At 49.4% G+C, this 23,257-nt stretch overlaps 1 protein-coding gene across 1 annotated transcript in view; it reads right to left on the minus strand.

The window, feature by feature from the left end:
• LOC115087170 (opsin-3-like) overlaps window positions 1-22,748 on the minus strand; it is a 77,761-nt gene extending 55,013 nt beyond the window's left edge. The window contains exon 1 of the mRNA XM_029594014.1: window positions 21,842-22,748. Coding sequence (XP_029449874.1) covers window positions 21,842-22,160 — 319 coding nt within the window. The 5' untranslated portion in view covers window positions 22,161-22,748. The remainder of the gene's footprint in view (window positions 1-21,841) is intronic.
• Between the last annotated feature and the right edge of the window lie 509 nt (window positions 22,749-23,257).

Below are 23,257 nucleotides of genomic sequence, written 5' to 3' on the forward strand. Positions count from 1 at the left end.
TTCTACCTCCAGTATTTAAGGACTTTCTGTTCACTGTGTCTTTGCCTTCGGATTGGGTTACACAGTTGCCTGTGGCCTCTCCCGATCATCCGTGACTACGACTCCTGCTTGTCTTCAGCCTGCCTTGACTCCGGTCCGTGACTCTGACTCCTGCTTGTCTTCAGCCTGCCTTGACTCCGGTCCGTGACTCCGACTCCTGCTTGTCTTCGGCCTTCGATCAGGCCTTACAGTTGGCTGTAACCGTGCTGATCCAGGTCTTCCTTGGTTCCTTGTCCAGTGTCTTTGCCTGTTGTCTGCTCCTGTTCCTGCCAGCCGAAAGGGCTTCGGATGTGAGTATCCCAGCATCGGAGTTCCTTTTCGCCTGGGTCTTCCCCGCGCCCTCCTTCTCAGCGTGGTCCGTGACCAGCCTTCCTAGGCTGTGTAGGGCGCGTCTGGGACAGGGTGGTCTGCGACTCAGTCCCACGGTTGGGCTGAGTAGGGCGCCCTGATGGACAGTGCAATGTTCCCGTCCAGCCTTGTCTACAGTGTCTGCTTCAGCCCTTGTCCGGATGTCTTCCTGTCTCTGCCTTGACCTGGTTCCTGAGCCTTCTGTCCTGTTGGGCCCTGGAGTGGCCAACAGGAGGGATTCGTCCCACGGGCTCTTGAGCTTCTGCCAGCCGAGGGGGCTTCGGATGTGAGTATCCCAGCATCGGAGTTCCTGCCCGCCTGGATCCTCCCTGTGTCTCGCTGCAGCCCTTGTCCTGCTGTCTCCGTCTTGCTTCAGCCTGCTTCTGCCCCGTTTGATGTCTTCTGTTTAAGGACTCTGTCTGCCCTCGCCTCTGTCCGGCCTGCTGCCCATTGCCGTTCCCTGCGGCAGGTCCGAAAGGGCCGGGAACAGTCGGAGGACCGTTCATTAGTCAACTTCCCCGTGTTGGCTACCATGGGCATGCAGGTCCGGCTGAGGGTCGGACTCCCTGCTTCTGTTCCTGCCTGCCTGGCTCACCATGCCTGCTCGGCTCACCTCCCACGGTGTGGCTTGGGGCTCCTCCTTGAGTCCTGCCGTGGCCCAAGGGCTCACCACCACCCGCTTACGACGACCGCGCCCGCGCGCGCTCGTAACACTTGCCTTTATTGTAACCTCTGTGTCAGGATGCTCTAACTTTTCCTGTTTTGTTAGTTATCTTCTGATGATGCCCACCTTCCGAACCATGTGCTGGCTCTGATATTTTATGATATTAATTTGTCATTAATTTGTTATTAATCTGATTATAATATTACTATATATGTATTTTTATGTTAATGTACACCATTGTGATGGTTTAACAACTGATGTAATGGTATAAAAAAAACCCAAATAAACTATAAACTGTTGAGCGACTGTCGGCTTTACCCCATAAAACAGGAAACTAGAAGTGCTAAGGACTGTATATGCAAAGCATGTTCTCTTCCACTGAGCTGCATCCTGTTTTGGGGGAAGGACCTGGAGTCCTTACTTTTTTTTTTATTTTGGTGGCACTGTGCTTTTTTAGCCAGAGGGCCATTTTGTTGCAAGTGACTGCACATCCCTAGAAAAAAAGTCATGTCTGTAGGTCACAAAGGAAGATGACAGGCACCTAAATATGGGCATCTTGTAAAGAAAAATTTGCTTTGTGCAGGAAAGCAACCCGTACTATGGAAAGAAAGTAAAACTAAAGAGGCAATTTTCCCAAATGTTATTCTGTTTTAAATTACTGTTCTATTATTATTATAGCACAGAGCTCTAATACTGGGGGTAACCTTACGGAGTGGCAAGTACTAACCTTAATGGAAGACATGGGGATAACGTGCACAGAGTGTCGGTTATAACCCATAACAGAAAACATGGGGGTAACCTGCATGGCGTGGAGTTACTACCATGAGCAACTTGCTGGGCGGACAGGCTGGATGACTTGGTTTTTATCTGCCATCATTTTATGTCGCTATGTTTATTGGTAGAGTAGAATTCCTTAAAGTGTCTTTCTGCTCCTTAAATAACCCCTCTTCCCCAATATACACTTCTTTGCTTTAGAAAGAAAAAGTACATGGTAGGCAAAATTAGCCTGAGGAAGGCAATTTAAAAAAGAAAAAAATAACTTTAGCTAGGAGAACCAGTCTAGCTGTGAATTTGACGACAAATACCAGAAGTATCAGGATGTATGCGCCAGTCATTCTAATTTTCACCATTACAAACTGCCCCAGGAAATAGCTTCATTTTTGCTAAGATCATATGTAAAGTCTGAGCCATGAACGGAGGACAGTCCTTTCTTGGCTTCACTATTATAATTATGGCTGAGACTGAGAACCTGGATACCATGGGGGTGGGGGGGGCAGGTTTAATACCCTGTCACCCAGCCCCACTGAGGTCATGAGATTCTTTGGACCCTGGCCAAAAACCTGGGTAATGTAAAACATTTGCAAGATCCCTATGGGTTTATTACTATCTATCTGCTAAACAGATGCACATTTTTTCATTTCGATTCATTTTTTCTTTTTGGGGAGGGATATTTCACTTTTTGCGGGGGGGGGGGGGGGTTGGTTTAATGTTATTTCGGTTTTGTTTGCTAGTCAAAGTGTAGATTGTGGCTGCATCACCACGGCCATGTTTAAGAGAGTATTATTCATTATAATGCTGCCGCATTCATCAGGCTCTTATCTGCCTGGGGGAATGGAAACGGAGGGTGTTCGGGGGGGCTATAAAGGTTCAAGGGTTTGAACATCAGCAGGGCAGTGGCATTATTCCGAGTTTTGGCACTATAACTGGCAGGAGGAAACAGGCTCCCTTTCTTAAAGATAGATTTCAGTTACATTACAAAAGGCTTCACTGCTACGCATTTTACATCATTGTTTTATACACCTTCTCTTCTGCTGGAGAAGATTTTGAAGACTTTTAAGGTTAGTTTGATCTGAGAGGAGGTATGCTCGAAAGCTCTTATCTGCCATGGAAGGAGAATAGGGGTTCAGCCCAGAGGATCTTATCTGCCTGGGTAAGAGACCTAAAGGCACTTATCTGCTTGGTGGGTCTTCAGGCCCAGAGGCATGAATTAACATGCACTCATATGCGCGTGCATGTTATAAAATGGCCATGTCCCTGGGCGCAGGCCGATGTAAGCACGCCAACGTGTGCCTGCGTGCCAGTTTGAAAGTTACTATCTAAGCCTCTTAGGTATTAACCCTAGATGGTACTTTCGGCACCAACACCCTTTAATCAGTTCATTTGCCTGTGCACTAATGCACGTCATAGATGGACGCTAACAAAAACCTGCATTTTTACCATAATGCCAATGCCCATTACCACACCGGCCCTCAAAATCATCTCTTTGTAGCAAATAGCATAGTACTACCACAGACCATAAGTAGAATAAAATAAGCTAAAGCAATAATCTTCAAAAATACAGAATGATTGCCTTTCAAGGCACATCTATTGTCTCTAAATGTTCTAGCTGACTGAAAAGGAGGATCATAAAGAAGCTTTTGTTCTCATGAGGGATTCTGAGAATATAATCCTCCAAATATATCAAAGCTTTGGCCAGGTATTTTAAGTAAACTCTGGGGCCAGATTTAAGGACTTCACAATTAGAGTACACAAAATTGCCTAGAATATGATATCAAATTCAAAACTTGAAAAAATAATTTTATGACGGGTATGAAAACTCATTAAATCAATGCACGTAATATGCTTAGCCTAAAGTGGTGTCTGTACGTTGAGAACTGGTGAGGTCTATATGCAGGCATCAGCATGCATGTGCACCCTGCGTGCCACTGAGCAGGATACATGCGTACAACAGAGCAAACATGCACACACTGCAAGCCACGTGTATACGCTCAATGGGTTACTGTGCTCAGACTGGAAAAGAGAGTTCTGGGGTCGGATGGGGAGGTCAAGTGTGCTGAGGTAGGGGTGGAAATAAATGCTGGGACTGGCCTTGGAAGGGAAGTTGGAATGTGCTGGGCAGGAATAACAGAATATACTGGAATTAGGCGCAGGGAAGGGGAAGATAAAGCTGCGGTCGGGTTCTGGGATCAGGCTGAGGGGTAGAAAAGCATGCTTGGATCAGACTAGGGAAGTGGTCAGAGTGCACTGGGATTAGGCTGAGGAGAGAGTGCTGGCATTGGGCTGGGAAGAATAATCGGAGTGGGCTGGGACGGAAGAAAGTGCAGGGGTCAGGCTAGGGAGGGTGGCTTGGCAAGTGTTGGGGACAGAATGGGGAGAGAGGGAAAAGGGTGCTGGAATCGAGCTAGGAGTTGGAATGTGCCAATATCAAGCTAGGGGGGGAAGAGTGCTGGAATTGGGCAGGGAAGTTGTGTATGGAGTGTGTTGGGGTCAGACTGGGGAGGGGGGAAAAGAGTGCTAGGGGTCAAGCTGGGGAGAGGGGTCAGATTTTGTTGGGGAGAAGAGAATGTTTAGGGTTGGGCTTGGAAGGGAGGTTGGGGTGCCTGGGCTGGGATGGGGAGGGGGGTCGGCTGGAGAGGGATGTCAGTGTGCTGGCATTAGGCTGGAGAGAGAAAGATAACTCTGGGGTCAGGTAGAGGAGGGGGCCAGACTGTGCTGGGGTCAGGCTGGGGAGGGAATGCTAGGACTAGGGGGGTCATATTGTGCAGGGTTTGGGCTGAGGAGGGGGAGAGAGAGTGCTGAGGTCAGGTTGGATAGGAGGGTTTTGGGGTCAGAACAGAGTTCTTGGGTCAGGCTGGGAAGGGGTCATAGTGTGCTGGGATCGAACTGGGAAGAGGGAGACAAGAGTGCTGGGGGTCAGGAAATGGGTGCTGGAGTCAGTCTGGGGCTAGGGGTGGTATCTGGGAGGGGGCAAGAATACTGGTGTTGGGCTACGGAGGGGGGATCAGAGTGTGCTGGAGTCTGGCTGTAGATAGAGATGAAGTATACTGGAGTCAAGCTGGGGAAAGGGGAAGAGAGCTCAATTTGGCGGGTGCTGGGGTGAGACTGGGATCAAACTAGTGTGGGGAAGAGAGTGCTGGGGTCAGACTGGGGAAGGGAGAAGAGAAGAGAGTTGGGGAAGGGAAGAGAATGCTGGGATCAGAATGTGCTGGAGTCAGGCTGGGAAGAAGGAATGAGCGCTGAGGTTGGGAGGGGGTGTTGGAGGGTGTTAGAGTCTGGGTTGGAGGAAAGTGTGTACTGTTGTTGGGCTGGAGAGGAGAGAAAAGAATGCTGGGATAAGACTGGAAGGGGGAAGTGTGCTGGGGTTGGGGTGGACGAGAGTGCTGGCGTGGGCCTGAAGACAAAGAGTGCAGAGCAGCATGCACCCCAAATCCAATCCGACATAACCTTCTTATCAGTTTTCAATGGGTGCCAGCTAAACTACATATAAAGCTGTAAAGTGATTGTTACAAGATTCTCTGTATAGTTAGCTTATTTTTGTCACTTACAGTATAACATTTTCTAGTACAGTGGTTCTCAACCTTTTTTTGGCCGGGACACACTTGATAAATGGTTCTCACATGCATGACACTTTGAACAAGTGACCGTCATGGGGCTAAATGTAAACATACACTCTGTGTCCACAGGAACCCCCTCGACCCCCAACAATATCTAGGGCATTACCCTGTACAACTCGCCATACAAAAAATATATTCTGGTTCTCATGACATCTCAGTAAAAGCAAACAAACTCCCTTTACTTGCAGGCACAATAGCCTTCCTTATGAAAATACAGAAATTTATCTCACTAATGCATGTCCTTTTGAGAAAACACAGCAAATAAGATTGATACAAATGCCTACATGCTAGTAAAATACCTCACCTCGGTCACACACACAGAACCGACCTTCACCAAGTACAGAAAGACCACACATTATAAATATGGAGACAAACTGGAATGGAAAACCAAAAAAGCCACTCTGCATGCAGTGCAAACCTGGAGAAATGGAAAGAGAAATATAGCACCTAACATAGTCCCAGGATCTGCAATAATGCGCACAAACTAACCCGCACAAAGCTCAACCTGGATTATGGAACACACTCAAACAGTAACAACCCTATTTATGAAAATGCAAATACTACAAATATTAAACCAGGCCCTAAACACTAATACTCTTCCTATTAGGCAAACAGAATAAGCCAAGCTGCTATAGATCCCCATACAGAAATAATTGTAAAACTCATAAAAATTATTAAAAATTGTCCAAATACCAATTAAATATTTAAAAGCAGCAGACACATCACATAATACACTATCATTAAAATGGCAGTCAATCAAGAAAAATAAACTTAAAGAGCCACCTTATCTTACCCTCTCCAGCAATTCTACTACTCCTTTCTCTTGCAGGCCAAAAACACACACCAGAAGCAGCAGTGGCTGCTGAAGCTCTGTCCTCACGGTCTTGTTCCTTAGAGCCCAAAACTAGTCTCTTCCTCACACATACCAGTCACCTTCCTGACCAATCTCTCTCTCTCTCTCACACACACATACCAGTCACCTCCCTGAACAGTCTCTGTCTCTCACACTCACACCAGTCACCTCCCTGACCAGTCTGCATCTCTCTCTCTCACACACACACCATTCACCTCCCTGACCAGTCTGTCTCTCTCTCTCTCACACACACCAGTCACCTCCCTGACCAGTCTGTCTCTCTCACACACATACCAGTCATCTCCCTAACCAATCTCTCTCTCAATCACAGATATGCTCTGTCACTTATATACAAGCTCTCACTCACGCAGCCAGGCTCCCATTCTACCACACACACATACTCTCACGCAGTCAGGCTCCCATTCTACCACACACATACACACACAAGCTCTCATTCACGCAGCCAAGCTCCCATTCTAACACACACACACACACACAAGCTCTCACTCACACAGCCAGGCTCCCATTCTACCATGCACACACACACAAGTTCTCACTCACGCAGCCAGGCTCCCATTCTACCATACACACACACACACAAGCTCTCACTCACACAGCCAGGCTCCCATTCTACCATACACATACACACACACACACACACACACACACATGCAACCAGGCTCCCATTCTACCACACACATACACACTCACGCAGCCAGGCTCCCATTCTACCATACACACACACACACACACACACAATCTCTCACTCACACAGTCAGGCTCCCATTCTACCACACACACAAGCTCTCACTCACGCAGCCAGGCTCCCATTCTACCATATACACACACACACACAATCTCTCACTCACACAGTCAGGCTCCCATTCTACCACACACACAAGCTCTCACTCACGCACCCAGGCTCCCATTCTACCACACACACAAGTTCTCACATATGCACCCAGGCTCCCATTCACACCCACACCCACAAACACCCAGACTCCCATTCACACCCACACCCACAAACACCCAGACTCCCATTCACACATGCATGCACCAGGCCTCACTGACAAACCTCTTCTTCCTTCACCCCAGGGATGGGCTCCAGTTACGCTACGGCTTTATTCCAGTGGGACTTCTTTTTCACCACCGAGAGGATGGGCTCCCGTGGCAGCCTTGCTTTGTGGGGTCAGGCTTCTTCGCTATGGGATGCCCCTTCTTCCTGACCCACCAACCAATCAGAGGCTTTCTCCCTTCTACCTATTCCCATTGGCACGAAGAAGGGAGGAGGCTTCCCATTGGTCCGCGGTGGCAGGAAGAAGGAAGGAGGCTTCCCATTGGTCCACGGTGGCAGGAAGAAGGGAGGAGGCTTCCCATTGGCCCGCGGGGCAAGAAAAAGGGAGAAGGAAAGCACAACTGGGGCAGTGAGACAACAGTTGCCACAACACACCTGCCAGTGCTTGGCAACACACTGGTTGAGAATCGCTATTCTAGTGGTTTTGCTCAAAAATGAAATTGCTCCCATTATGCCTCATTTTTTGGCTCGATTTTGACACATCCTCCGCCTCCTGTTTGATTCACAAGAAGTGTAAAAGCATCAACATTACAGAAACATAGACAAAGCTGATGCTGATGGTAAGAGGAAAAGACAGCTAAAGGTTTTTTATTTTTATTTTTTTTAAAAAAGAACTGGAAATTTTAGGGAAAGAGGTTACTTTAACGTGAAAAAAGAACTTTCTGGCACAGGGATAAAAGCAAAACTTTTAACTCAAAAGAAACTTAAGGGCTCTTTTATCTCCTCGTGCTATTCATGTCAGCATAACTCCTAAATTGCTCTGCACCAACAAGAGTAATAAAACACTGGCTGAATTTATCATCCAGCATGAAATTAATGAACCATAGTGCAATTTAAATTCTGTTTAATGTGAATGGATCCAAGGCTGGCATTATTTATAATGGGGTCAGCTTTCGGAGGAGGAGAGTAGCGAAAACATGAATTTTCCCAAAGAAGGGGGCAGGAAGGCAGCAAGCCAACAAAATAGTCCTAATGTGGGTAACTTTTTTTTTTTTCTTTTTTTTTTTAAAGGTGAGATCCAAAGTTTGAATGTTTTGTATTTTTTTAACAAATCTGAGCAAGCCTTTTAAGACCATCGCAAACCACCCAGTTAGATCTCGCTTTGCAGAAGCAATAACTCAGGAGAATACGTGGGGCATGTCTGCAGCACTAACCACATTTCATAAACCATATTATGTAACCGTTTTAACACTTCCTCTGTGCAGGTTTTTAAATCTGCGTAATTGCTTGACCTATCTTCTTATGTATAAGTGAGTGCCACCTTGGGAGAAACTGCGTAATTAGCTTGTTCCTTACAAATTTCAAACCCCCCCTCCCCCCCAACACAATCAAGAAACTTGAAAAGCCCTCCACCCCCACCTTGTAATTCAGTCATCTAAAGGAACCTACAAGGTGCCTGAAGAGCTGATTTAACAGCTCTCTCTGCTTCCTGCTCCAGCTCTTCCCCTCCCATGCAGCAGGAGGGAGGAGGGAGAGAGAGGGAGGCTGAGGCTAGAGCAGTCAGTGCAAAGAAGAAAAGAGCCACCCTGCTTGGTAATCTAGCCCCCTCTCCTCCTGTTGCTCCCCCTTTCCCTCCTGTTCCCCTAAAGGGAGCGGGAGGGGAAGGAGAGAGGCTAGAGTGGACAGAGCAAACCGTAAGAATGTCTGATCCTTCAAAGCTCTCGTAAATCAAAGCAAAGACCATTCTGATATAATTCCAGGAGCAGTGTCCCATTTAGAAAAATGGTTTTCAACCAGAAGTGCATGTACCCCTGGGATCACCTAGAAGCCTGTCAGGGGGCACACAGTCAGCCCACTAGGGCTGTACGAGAGTGGAACCCAAACCACAAGAGACAGCTACCTGCTACTACTGAGCGGAAAGAACCAACCACGGCTCTTCAATGAGTCTCCTAAACACACGAAACATGAGAAAGAACAACCAAAGCAAATCGCGAAATGTAGCTCTGACACCATGGACAAAGCTGACAGATTGTTTCCACTGGGTCCAGCATGCACAGTTGATTTTGTTCAGGAAATTAGAGCAAACTTTGCAGAGGCCTGCTGTGAAGGGGTAACAGGTATTGTGGCAAGGCTGCAGAAGAGGAGCAATGAGGTTTCAGCAGAAGCACCAGTGCATAACTCATATGGTTTTTCTTTCTACAGCAATATATGCCCCTCAACATTTTATCCACTATGGCATTTGATGAGAGGGACAAGCAAAAGCCCCTCTTCCTAGTACCTGTCCAGCAAGACAGAATTCAACAGCATTTTCCATTGCCAAGTTACAAATTACTCCAAGAGTATTCTACAGGATGCAGAGAGCCACCAACCACTGGGATGACTACAAAGCTTTTCATGACTGACTTCAGGTACGTATCCTGTTGCTGCACCCAAGGATCTTTCTCCCAGCGTGGGGAGATCTGCCGTCTAGCTCCCCCTGGGTGAAGGAGATGTCTAGCCAGTCGAAAGATACTTTCCTGCTGCTGCTGCTGCTTGGCTAAGCCCTGTCCCGCTCTCTGAGGTCTTTGCAGGCTGTCTAGAAGAGCAGGCCCACAACCGGAGGGAGGAAGCACCACCTTCAGGAAGTTGCTGGAGCTGCTCTGGGCGAGTTCTGCCATCACGCTCTCTCCTCCTCTGAAGCCTGGTCTGTAGAGAGACGCTTTCCTGCCACCCGCTGCCCAGCTGAGCCCTTTCCCTGCCTCTCCCGCTGACACCATTGAAAGCCGTCCAGAAGAGGAGGCCTGCCTGTCATGGGGACCAGGTTATCCCTGGGTGGGTCACTGCTGAAGGGGTGAATTAAAAGGGGTTGCCCCTTTGGGAGTGACCAGGGCGGTCCAGGATTTGAGCTCCCTTTAACTGGTTTGGATGTTGATTTGCAGGTGCAGCAAAGGATGAGATTTTTGCTATCACAGATCTCTTCCCCGGTGCTGCTGGATTTGCCTACTGCTTTGTTTGTTTTTTTTGTGTGTATGTCTCTGATATGCTTTGGCTATTCCTGCTCCTCTTTTGGTTCTGGTCCCCTCTCTCCTGCTATTGCCATCGTGGGTTAATTATAAGAGCCAGCCTGCTGCTGGGGTAGATCCTCCCTAAAAGAGAGGGGGGGAGGGTACTGGATTTAGTTTTCCCTGCCCCTTATTGAGGGAGGAGGGAAGGGATAATTACTTTATTTTGTATTTCAATGTCATTCTATTTTGAGGTACTGCTGTTATTGCATTTTCACTGCTATGTTTTAACCCGCCCTTGGTCCCTTCTTAGAAGAGAGCAGCATATAAATCGAAAATGGAAGGCACACTGCCCTTGATGATCCACTGTCAGCGCCTCCAGTCTTCTGCATCGCCTGCAGCATCACGCACTTTGCTCCAAGTTTCAAAGAGAAAGTGCTCAGGAGTTTTGCACCGCCCCTTTTTTGGGGGGGGCGGGTGCATTTCCCCTAGAAATAAATGCGCAAAGAACTGAAAATGCAATCTACGCACGCTGCCCTCCTCCCTGTCCTAAACACATTTCCAGGAACGCTTCTTCTAAATGCAGTAAGAAGTATTTGTGCTATTGAACAGCAAGCATTCTTTCAGCTGCACGGAGGGAGGGCCATTTTTCAGAAGACCCACTTGTTGCGATCCCCCCTGCTGCTGCGCTGCAGGAGGTCTCTTACCTTCCTCCAGAGGCCGCTCTGAAGCCAGGGCCTCGCCTGCGCATCATCCAGGACTTGCTCCAGGGCCTGAGAGGCCTAGCTGTGCCGGTGGCTTGCAGCCTCAGTGTTTGGACTTCCTGTTGGGCGACGCCCTTCCCTAGGGGCTGGCCCGCAGCTCTCTACCCTAGTTATAGGACCAGCGGTGGGCGGTCCTGGCAAGCTCCTCCCAGGGAGTTGCCCTCTACCTCCAGTATTTAAGGACTTTCTGTTCACTGTGTCTTTGCCTTCGGATTGGGTTACACAGTTGCCTGTGGCCTCTCCCGATCCAGGTCCTCCGTGACTATGACTCCTGCTTGTCGTCAGCCTGCCTCGACTCCGGTCCGTGACTCTGACTCCTGCTTGTCTTCAGCCTGCCTTGACTCCGGTCCGTGACTCCGACTCCTGCTTGTCTTCGGCCTTCGGATTGGGTTACACAGTTGCCTGTGGCCTCTCCCGATCCAGGTCCTCCGTGACTATGACTCCTGCTTGTCGTCAGCCTGCCTCGACTCCGGTCCGTGACTCCGACTCCTGCTTGTCTTCAGCCTGCCTTGACTCCGGTCCGTGACTCCGACTCCTGCTTGTCTTCGGCCTTCGGATTGGGTTACACAGTTGCCTGTGGCCTCTCCCGATCCAGGTCCTCCGTGACTCCGACTCCTGCTTGTCGTCAGCCTGCCTTGACTCCGGTCCGTGACTCCGACTCCTGCTTGTCGTCAGCCTGCCTTGACTCCGGTCCGTGACTCCGACTCCTGCTTGTCTTCTGCCTGCCTTGACTCCGGTCCGTGCCTCTGACTCCTGCTTGTCTTCAGCCTGCCTTGACTCTGGTCCGTGACTCCGACTCCTGCTTGTCTTCAGCCTGCCTTGACTCCGGTCCGTGACTCCGACTCCTGCTTGTCTTCAGCCTGCCTTGACTCCGGTCCGTGACTCCGACTCCTGCTTGTCTTCAGCCTGCCTTGACTCCGGTCCGTGACTCCGACTCCTGCTTGTCTTCAGCCTGCCTTGACTCCGGTCCGTGACTCCGACTCCTGCTTGTCTTCAGCCTGCCTTGACTCCGGTCCGTGACTCCGATTCCTGCTTGTCTTCAGCCTGCCTTGACTCCGGTCCGTGACTCTGACTCCTGCTTGTCTTCAGCCTGCCTTGACTCCGGTCCGTGACTCCGACTCCTGCTTGTCTTCGGCCTTGATCAGGCCTTACAGTTGGCTGTAACCGTGCTGATCCAGGTCTTCCATGATTCCTAGTCCAGTGTCCTTGCCTGATGTCTGCTCCTGTTTCTGCCAGCCGAGGGGGCTTCGGATGTGAGTATCCCAGCATCGGAGTTCCTGCTCGCCTGGGTCTTCCCCGCACCCTCCTTCTCAGCGTGGTCCGCGACCAGCCTTCCTAGGCTGAGTAGGGCGCGTCTGGGACAGGGTGGTCCGCGACTCAGTCCCACGGGTGGGCTGAGTAGGGCGCCCTGATGGACAGTGCAATGTTCCCGTCCAGCCTTGTCTTCAGTGTCTGCTTCAGCCCTTGTCCGGATGTCTACCTGTCTCTGCCTTGACCTGGTTCCTGAGCCTTCTGTCCTGTTGGGCCCTGGAGTGGCCAACAGGAGGGATTCGTCCCACGGGCTCTTGAGCTTCTGCCAGCCGAGGGGGCTTCGGATGTGAGTATCCCAGCATCGGAGTTCCTGCTCGCCTGGGCCTTTCCTGTGTCTCGCTTCAGCCCTTGACCTGATGTCTCCGTCTTGCTTCTGCCCCGTCTGATGTCTTCTGCTAAGGACTCTGTCTGCCCTCGCCTCTGTCCGGCCTGCTGCCCATTGCCGTTCCCTGCGGCGGGTCCGAAAGGGCCGGGAACAGTCGGAGGACCGTTCACTAGTCAACTTCCCCGTGTTGGCTACCATGGGCATGCAGGTCCGGCTGAGGGCCGGACTCCCTGTTTCTGTTCCTGCCTGCCTGGCTCACCATGCCTGCTCAGCTCACCTCCCACGGTGTGGCCTTGGGCTCCTCCTGGGGTCCTGCCGTGGCCCAAGGGCTCACCACCCGCCCGAGACGACCGCGCCCGCGCGCGCTCGTAACACCACTTGCATCCCCCCTGCTGCTGCGCTGCAGGAGGTCTCTTACCTTCCTCCAGAGGCCGCTCTGAAGCCAGGGCCTCGCCTGCGCATCATCCAGGACTTGCTCCAGGGCCTGAGAGGCCTAGCTGTGCCGGTGGCTTGCAGCCTCAGTGTTTGGACTTCCTGTTGGGCGACGCCCTTCCCTAGGGGCTGGCCCGCAGCTCTCTACCCTAGTTATAGGACCAGCGGTGGGCGGTCCTGGCAAGCTCCTCCCAGGGAGTTGCCCTCTACCTCCAGTATTTAAGGACTTTCTGTTCACTGTGTCTTTGCCTTCGGATTGGGTTACACAGTTGCCTGTGGCCTCTCCCGATCCAGGTCCTCCGTGACTATGACTCCTGCTTGTCGTCAGCCTGCCTCGACTCCGGTCCGTGACTCTGACTCCTGCTTGTCTTCCGCCTGCCTTGACTCCGGTCCGTGACTCCGACTCCTGCTTGTCTTCGGCCTTCGGATTGGGTTACACAGTTGCCTGTGGCCTCTCCCGATCCAGGTCCTCCGTGACTATGACTCCTGCTTGTCGTCAGCCTGCCTCGACTCCGGTCCGTGACTCCGACTCCTGCTTGTCTTCAGCCTGCCTTGACTCCGGTCCGTGACTCCGACTCCTGCTTGTCTTCGGCCTTCGGATTGGGTTACACAGTTGCCTGTGGCCTCTCCCGATCCAGGTCCTCCGTGACTCCGACTCCTGCTTGTCGTCAGCCTGCCTTGACTCCGGTCCGTGACTCCGACTCCTGCTTGTCGTCAGCCTGCCTTGACTCCGGTCCGTGACTCCGACTCCTGCTTGTCTTCTGCCTGCCTTGACTCCGGTCCGTGCCTCTGACTCCTGCTTGTCTTCAGCCTGCCTTGACTCTGGTCCGTGACTCCGACTCCTGCTTGTCTTCAGCCTGCCTTGACTCCGGTCCGTGACTCCGCCTCCTGCTTGTCTTCAGCCTGCCTTGACTCCGGTCCGTGACTCCGACTCCCTGCTTGTCTTCAGCCTGCCTTGACTCCGGTCCGTGCCTCCGACTCCTGCTTGTCTTCAGCCTGCCTTGACTCCGGTCCGTGACTCCGACTCCTGCTTGTCTTCAGCCTGCCTTGACTCCGGTCCGTGACTCCGATTCCTGCTTGTCTTCAGCCTGCCTTGACTCCGGTCCGTGACTCTGACTCCTGCTTGTCTTCAGCCTGCCTTGACTCCGGTCCGTGACTCCGACTCCTGCTTGTCTTCGGCCTTGATCAGGCCTTACAGTTGGCTGTAACCGTGCTGATCCAGGTCTTCCATGATTCCTAGTCCAGTGTCCTTGCCTGATGTCTGCTCCTGTTTCTGCCAGCCGAGGGGGCTTCGGATGTGAGTATCCCAGCATCGGAGTTCCTGCTCGCCTGGGTCTTCCCCGCACCCTCCTTCTCAGCGTGGTCCGCGACCAGCCTTCCTAGGCTGAGTAGGGCGCGTCTGGGACAGGGTGGTCCGCGACTCAGTCCCACGGGTGGGCTGAGTAGGGCGCCCTGATGGACAGTGCAATGTTCCCGTCCAGCCTTGTCTTCAGTGTCTGCTTCAGCCCTTGTCCGGATGTCTACCTGTCTCTGCCTTGACCTGGTTCCTGAGCCTTCTGTCCTGTTGGGCCCTGGAGTGGCCAACAGGAGGGATTCGTCCCACGGGCTCTTGAGCTTCTGCCAGCCGAGGGGGCTTCGGATGTGAGTATCCCAGCATCGGAGTTCCTGCTCGCCTGGGCCTTTCCTGTGTCTCGCTTCAGCCCTTGACCTGATGTCTCCGTCTTGCTTCTGCCCCGTCTGATGTCTTCTGCTAAGGACTCTGTCTGCCCTCGCCTCTGTCCGGCCTGCTGCCCATTGCCGTTCCCTGCGGCGGGTCCGAAAGGGCCGGGAACAGTCGGAGGACCGTTCACTAGTCAACTTCCCCGTGTTGGCTACCATGGGCATGCAGGTCCGGCTGAGGGCCGGACTCCCTGTTTCTGTTCCTGCCTGCCTGGCTCACCATGCCTGCTCAGCTCACCTCCCACGGTGTGGCCTTGGGCTCCTCCTGGGGTCCTGCCGTGGCCCAAGGGCTCACCACCCGCCCGAGACGACCGCGCCCGCGCGCGCTCGTAACACCACTTGCATGGGTTATTCACCCAAAGTAAATGACCTTGAGAATCGTCCTGTAAAGCACCACGAGAAATGTGCCCTTCAGCTACCTCAGCACCGCCTGCTCTACCATACCACAGTCACTTCTTGCTACTAGAGTCGCTTTTAATTCAGCAACATCAGTTTCTGGTGCGTGTGCATGCATTTTCTGTGAATCTTGCAATCCTGGAGGTACACAAGGCATCTCCACGTCTTGAAAGGGGTTCGGCAATGGTGAAAGGCTGAGACCCACGGCTCTAGAAGAAGTACATCTTTAAACAAAGATTCTCTCAGCTGCATATGTGGCCAACCCTACAGCTGCTGACAAAGTCCTGGGATGTGTTTTTGATGTCTCCAGCTGCTCCTGTCCCACAGCTGGCACAGCAGGCATTAATTTCAATTAAGAGCATGACAAACTCTACTGATGCTGAACGCAGCTTCAGCATACATAAGCCCATGTACTCGGGGGGAAAATGACAAGAACTTTCTCGGGAAAATATAAAGAGGATAAGTGCCCTGTATTTAAATTCAAAACTAAAATGTTTCACAATGAAAAGTCTGTAAAAAAAAGTTGACTTTTGCACAAGGTAAATTTTATATTGTATAGAGTTTAAATATTGTTTATCAACAATGTGAAAAGTTTTCAATAAAAAATTGACACTTTTTGATTAGTATAAGAAGTGCAAAATTATGCAAATTTCCCACTGAATTTTGAAAATTCTGCCACAGAATTTGCTACATCTTACCACAGAATCTTGGAAAAACTCTGCCGCAGGAAACCAGGGGCTGAGTCAGTATATAGTAGACTTCCTTAAGACCCAGGGAAGCAGTCACAAACTGCAGGCTATTTGTAATTTTTACTAAATACACAAAATGCTGCACTAATTGTCAATAACAACACTGACTACAAACATTAGTGACAAAACAAGGCTTTTAGCACCAGTGCTAAATTTTATGTAAATGAGTTCCACTCCCTGCAGATCAGATTTGGATAGAACTACTGTTTTTCTTTAAGATCACAAATATGAAGTATTGAGATCATTAATCAAAACCTTTCAACCAACAATTCTGTGGGTGAAGATGATAATGAATGTCCGCCTGATGGAACTTGGAACGAAATCACAGCTCCGTGTCGGGGTATTTTGAGAACAAATAAAACTAAGTATACATCTTTGAAAAATTCTTTGTACTGTCTTTGTTGCTACAATTTAAAATATTTTAATTGCACACATTTAAAAAAAAAAAAAAAGTACAAATCTTATAATAAAGTGGACCTAATTTGCTTTTTTTCAGCCTAATAATCATCAACGAAGGCTGTGAAGTGACTGTCCTACACATATATTTGTAAATGTATATGCACAGGCTGTGTTGTAGATTGCACCGGGAGACTCATTACTTTTTGTAATTCTGCATTTATTTTTAAGCCTGGCAACTTCCTCATCCTCTAGGTCAGAGTGCCCTCATCAGGGACATGATGCCATAAGCTTTAATTCATAGCTACTTAGGCTTTTCCCTTATTTCTGTTCCTTCATTCCTCTCTCTCTCTCTCTAAACCAGCTGTTACAGCAAAATTCCTCAGCAAGGAACCCCAGCCTGTAGCTGCCTTCAGAGCCTGGTGCACATATGAACCTTTTCAAACCGGTAGGTGTCGCTGTCTTGCAAGGAGTCCCAGGTCCAAGCATAAAATTCTGCTCTCTGCCAGTTGGCCATTGAATGGCCTTATGGTTTTGTTTAATTCTTTGAAAAAAAAAAAAAAAGAAAAAAAAAACATCACAAAATGTATGACTTTTTTTCCTACCTTAAGCAAGGTACTTTGCAAATATTTAATGGAGAGTAGGATTGCCACCTAACCCAGGTCAACCAGCAGGGCTGATGGAAGGATATTAGGCACCCTAGGCGAACCTTCACCCTTGCTCCGCCTCTCCTCTCACCTAAGAGTTTGATAAATAAACTCAACAATCATAGAAATCCCAATCGTCAGTCCTGCCAGAAAAAACTGTAAAAACACACAATTTGACATCATACTTTAAATACTAAAATTTCAATGCTGGATCAGACCAAAGTGCATTGGGCCCAGCATTCTGTCTCCGACGATGGCCATTCCAGATCACAAGTACCCAGCAGCTCCCAAATAGTTGCTCTATTTCTTGTATCTCACTCCTGAGGATAAGTGTTGACTTTCCTAAGTCTGTTTATGGACTTTACCTCCAGGAGCATGGGGGCAGGCTTTTGGGAGCCTTGAATTGTTTTCATTTTTCAGGCACTTTTTTTCAATGAAGGGAAGGGAGTCCTATTTCCTTTTTATTTTTTTTCACTCACATTATTTTGTTTTATTTTGTTTATTGGAAACAAAATAAGCAATAAACCACAAACCAACCAAAAAAGAAACAAAATGAAAACAAAATGAAAAAAAAAGTTATGTGCACACCCCTACAATTCTGTATGCTTGCTCTTGTACATTTTGCCCAGTCCTTGCCGTAAAAGACCTACAGATTTCCTAGGATGCTGGCTTATATGAGGAGGGCGTATAAGGGAGGTGTTCGTTCATTTGTTCTTTATTATTGATTAATGTTCTTTTTTTTTCTTTATTAATCTCATTCATTACACACAAAGTACCGTAATACTTTGTAAAGAAAATTACAGAGAGTACAATTTAAGTAACTTACTTTCAAACAATTATCCTTTTCTATATCATATTACAAATCACTTCTATGCCATATTACATTACACTCTCTCCATCATAGAGGTAACCTGGAGGGGGGAGTACAAAAATAATAGCAACCTTAGGAGGAGATCAATAAACTTTCCCATAAAAGAAACTGCTACATCAGAGCTCACCCACATTACATCCACTTATGACCCAGTAATACCCAAATTCATCGCTGGTACTAGTACCCTAGCATCTAAGAATGCTTTCCACTGTTCAGGGCTAAAACAAAATATAGGTATTGTTTTGTAGCCTAACTATGCATTTGCATGGGTAACGCCAAAGAAAACTGGCTCCATGCAAGACAACTTCAGACTTCCATATCCAAAAAAGCTTTTCCGCGTAATTGGGTAGTCCTAGCCAAATCTGGGTAGACACGTACTACACCTCCCAGGAAAGGAACAGTAATACTTTAAAAATAATAATGCATAACTAAACATATCTTGCTCAATGGAAAAAGAAACCAACAGCATTTGTCTTGCAATAACTTCTATAGCTGAATTTTCCAAATAATCAGTCAAATTGGAGATGTTTCCTTAATTGTTAGACAGTGGCAAAGTTTGCTTCTGAGATAGAAACACTATCTTCTTGTTATGATATCGAGGTGTTTGGTGGATTCTCAGGGGCAACAGTGATGGTATCTCCTATGGGGAGGAGCCCTGCAGGGAACTGAAGCACCGGGCTAGACTCAGATGCACAAACACAGAGCATATATCTTTTATTAAACAGCTAGTGTGGTCCACCAGAGGTGGCAGTAGAGAGTAGATTAGATAGCAATAGTCTGTGATCCTTGGTGTAGGAGACCCGTCCCACAATGGTGGTGTAAGGCCCCGATACAGATGTCCAGTAAGGCACTGTAGGAGAGACAGACTGGCAGATGTTATAACACACTCCCTGGTAGCTGAGTAGATAGAGTTCCCAGTGAGCAGTGGAGAGAGGATAGGTATTAACAGTCTGTAATCCTCAGCAGAGGAGACCCGTTCCACAATGGTGGTGTAGGACCCGATGCAGATGGACAGTGAGGAGCTGTAAATGGACAGACTGGGAGAAGTTGTACTCACTCTCTGTAGCTGATAGGTAGTGTTCCAGCAGGTTGAAGAATTGGTAGCAGGCACCAGGATAGACACACAGGCCCTCGAGAAGCGAGTACCTGTATTTAGGATAGGCACCTGGAAATAAGCAAAGGGCCCCCGAGGAGCAGATACCCAGGTTAGTAGAACCCCGGAGGGTGAAGGTAGCTTCCAGCAGAGTAGAAGCGGCAGAGCAGCTTCAGATCGGAGCAAATCCAATCTGTTGCTAACTCGGCGAGAGTCAGCAAACGGGCAACCTTTTGAATACGGAAGCAGTGACATCACTCGAGGGGGACGCCCCCGAGGTTCGCGCCAACATTGCTATAGATGTGAGGCATGCACGCCTTAGGAGGCCTGAGGTCAACATGGCGGGACGCCGCGCCAGAGCTGCTCTGGGGAAGCCAGAGGGTGCGGCAAGGAGACGCTACGGACGCCATTCTCCCGAGGCTGGTGAAGGCTGAAATAAAGGTGAGGCATGTCGGGCGAAGCCGTCTGAGACCGACGGATGCAACACTTCTTAGTAATTGTAACAGTGTCCTCCAGAAGTTTTAGTATCTCAACTAGATATTAATTCAAAGTAAGAATAGGCAATTCTCCCAGAACTTTGGGGAAGTTAAGCAACCACAAATTCAAATGTCGCAATGAATTTTCCAAAAATTCCAGTCTCCTTACAGATGCCATACGCTCTTGAATAATTACAGCATTAGTGCCTTTCAAACTTTTAACCTCTTCTTCCAATTTCTTTATAGAAGACAAATGCTCTTGTAAAATTCGTTGATGGTCTTGAGCGACTGCATCCAATTTTAATGACACAGTATCTAAGCGTCGAGTTTGTTCTTTAAAAGATAGGAACATGCCTGCTTTTAAGTCCAAAAGAGACTCCAGGGTCACAACAGCCGGTCTCATAATCACCACTGTTCCACTTCCCATAGCTCCGGCACTCCCTCAAGATGTCTCCGGGAGAACCACTCCATTCCCTGCAACATTCTCCCTGGGAGCCTTCAAGCTCAGGGCTGGATTAAGGGGCAGTTCCCATTCTGAAGCAGTACCGTCGGCTCCTTCCGACTGAGGCCAACCACTGGAGTCTCCTCTTGGGGCCTCAGCACCACAGGTGTCGCCAGATGGAGAAGCTATCAGCTGTGGTCGTGGGTCTGGAGGGCTCAGAGATATTTCCCCAGGAGAAAACAGAGCTCCTCTCTCTACTTCTCCAGCGGGGGAAGACCCCCTCAATACCGTTGTGGGGGTCGCGAACTCGAGGATACTTTGTTGATCCGCGGGGAGGACGGGTTCAAGATATACCCTGACCTTCCCCTTCCTCTTATGCGGCATAACCAAAAATCTTCAAGCAACAAAAAAAAAGGTAATATCTTTTAAGGAAACTGTGGAGCAGCGCGGTTCACGTCCTTTCATGCGGCCATCTTGGATCCACCCTCCTTATTGATTAATGTTCTATCTTTATTTCTGTCTGTGGCCTATTTACCTGTATTGATTTATAATGTTGATATTACTTTGCTGATTTATTATCCATATATTCACATTTAGTAAACTAAGTTTTGTTTTGCAATATGTTTGTGTGTTCAATGACATAACATAAAATATACCCCCTCACAACCACCACTCTCTCATAGCCGCCCCCCCCAAAAAAAGTACATAAAATCATGTGTAATAACATCTGTTAATGAGGGAAAACATTCTTTGTTGGTTTAATATGCCAACACAATCTTCAAAGTACCATAACAAGGAATCTTAAAAGACTTGCCATAGGATTTATCATTCCGCTAAAAATATAGTAGAATGATGAGCTGTGGCCAGAAAAGGGGCGGGGAGTGATAGTGTGCAGCTGGCCGCATCGCAGCGGTGTGCTTTTGTCCGCCACAGTTGTGGCTGCCGTATTCTATCGCCCCCCATAGAGCCACTGCAAAAGGGGTTGTTATTTCCGGCTCTATTGCTGGCAATAATGTGTAAAACATTATCGGCCGCAGCGGTACTGGCATAAAAATTGTTTTTACCCGCCCCATTTCCCTCTTTTAAATGCTAAAGTTGTGATGCGGTTGTTATCGTGTGCGTTAGGATGTTATTGCGTGCAGTAACAGCCCATCGCGATCTGAAAAATGTCCCACTGGGGATCTCACTTTTATAGGTATCTTCTGTCTATTTTCTGCTTATTGAGGCATTTAAGCCTTAGCTTTTTTACAGTTACCAACATGACACTAATACATTTCCTAGAAAATCTCATCCCACATAGCACACACTATAACTACATTAATGCATCCTTTCATTGGACAAAAGATTTGTTGCACATTCTTATTAGACTAAAAGAATATAATTCTCACTATTAGCTACACTGCTTCCAACCATATATTTCCATTTTTAATTCCTTTTCTCGATTCTTCAGGATTTTTGTTTTGTTTTTTTAGTTTTATCCAGATTTTATTTGCTCTATAACAATGCTGTATTTATAAATCCCTACACTACGGAAGAGCAGAGACAATAACTGATCAACTAAAGTGGAAAGCCAGGTCCATGGGGGCATATCAAAGCGCAAAGCTTCGGCTATTCTCTCTCGGAGCAAACAATCAAGTTAATGAAGGTTAACTTACCCACACGTGTAAAGCTACTTACTTTACTGTCTTAACCATGCATTAATTTTCCACAAAGGCAACACAGCTTCTCGGCTTTCTGGCTACCACTAAGGGGCAGGTTTGAGCCAGGCGCCTCGGGGGAGGGTCCTTAAATGCCCTGTCTTCCATCCCCCGCGGAGGGCAGGCAACCATCCGGCCCAGGCCAAGTCCCCTTCCGCTAGCACGTGTGTCCCTGTTAACCGCAACCCATCTGTAGGCGAGTGCCACCCCCCCCCCCGGCCCGGCTTACCGAGAAGGCTGCTGTTAAATCCGTCCCAGACGCAGCCCGCCTGGTCCCAGACCCAGCGCCTCCGCAGGCAGGACACGAAGGGGAAGGTGACCCCGAAGAGGGAGGCCAGCAGGTGGCTGAGGCTGATGTTGGCCAGCAGCAGGCTGGTGGGCGTCCGCAGCCCGGCCACGCGGCCGTAGAGCAGCAGCACCAGCAGGTTGCTGCACAAGCCCAGCACGCCGATGGTGGCCACGGCCAGAGCCAGGAGCTGGTAGGTGCGGGGGCTGAAGAGGGGCCCGGGCTGGGCGGCGCTGCTGCTGCTGTTCCCGCCCGCCTGCATCGCCGATCCGGACTTGGGGGGGGGGGGGGTTCTCACATGGTGCGTCCACGGGTGCAGGGCGGGAGCAGCGGGCGGGGAAGGCGCGGAGGAAAGAGCCTGGGAGAGTTCTGGAGGGATAGAGAAGGAAGGAAAGAAAGAGGAGGCTGCGCTGGCGAGAGAAGCAGTGAGCGATCGAGGAAGAAATGAACGAAAGGAAGGGGGGAGAGCTGGGGGGGGGGAGAGAGAGAGAGGAGGCGGGCGGGCGGGCACTCGCCAGTCGCTGGCTGCTTCCTAAGCGATTTTGGATCCGAAGGGATTTAATTCTCTCCTCGGTGCGACTCTCGTTCGGGAAGGATCCGGCAGCCTCTGCCCCCTCCTCCAGGTGCTCAGGCTGCTCGCCGGTCTCTGTCCGCAGTGCCTCCGGCACCTCAAGCCTTGAGAAGAACGAGCCTGGGGGGTTCCTGCCCGGGGATCTCCCTCGCTCGAGCGTCCTGGGCAGGGACACTTATACTTCTGGAAGGGAGATTAGCCCGGTTTGTAAGCGGAGGTTAATCCGATGGCGTTTACTTAAAAAAAACTTTGAGGTCTGGGAAATTCGAGGAGCGAGATTGCAGAAGGGCGAGCTGGGACGGGGCTGGCGGGGTCTAAGCAGTCACTGAGATCAGAAAAGGGAAACGAGAAGTCGCGCAGGAAGATCAGACCTGGCTGCATTTTCTTGCTGCAAGGAGCCCGAGCATGTGAGTGGCACTTTAGGGTTTTGCAATTTTTTTTTCTATCTGCAGAGGAATTGCGGTGCCCTTCATACACGGGGGTGGGGGGAGCCAGCCAGCTCAGCTTCCTAGGAAGCAGGCATAGACCTAGTTTAACTACTTAATTTGAGGAGGGGAGGGTTTGCGGGAGAGGGTGAATGAGCGCCCCTCCCCCCACCTCCGACTGACCATAACAACAATAATTCCCAGGACGGAAAGGGAACATTGCAAATATTACACCAACAACCACCTGCCTCCTATTGGGAAAAGAAAACAATCTGGACTGCTATAGATTCCTAGGCAGAATCCCTCACTTCAGTCATACATGCAGGACACAGATAGACCTTCTGCAAGTACAAATAAGGGACC

Source organism: Rhinatrema bivittatum, chromosome 3 (assembly GCF_901001135.1).
Source record: "Rhinatrema bivittatum chromosome 3, aRhiBiv1.1, whole genome shotgun sequence".
Taxonomy (NCBI): Eukaryota; Metazoa; Chordata; class Amphibia; order Gymnophiona; family Rhinatrematidae; genus Rhinatrema; species Rhinatrema bivittatum.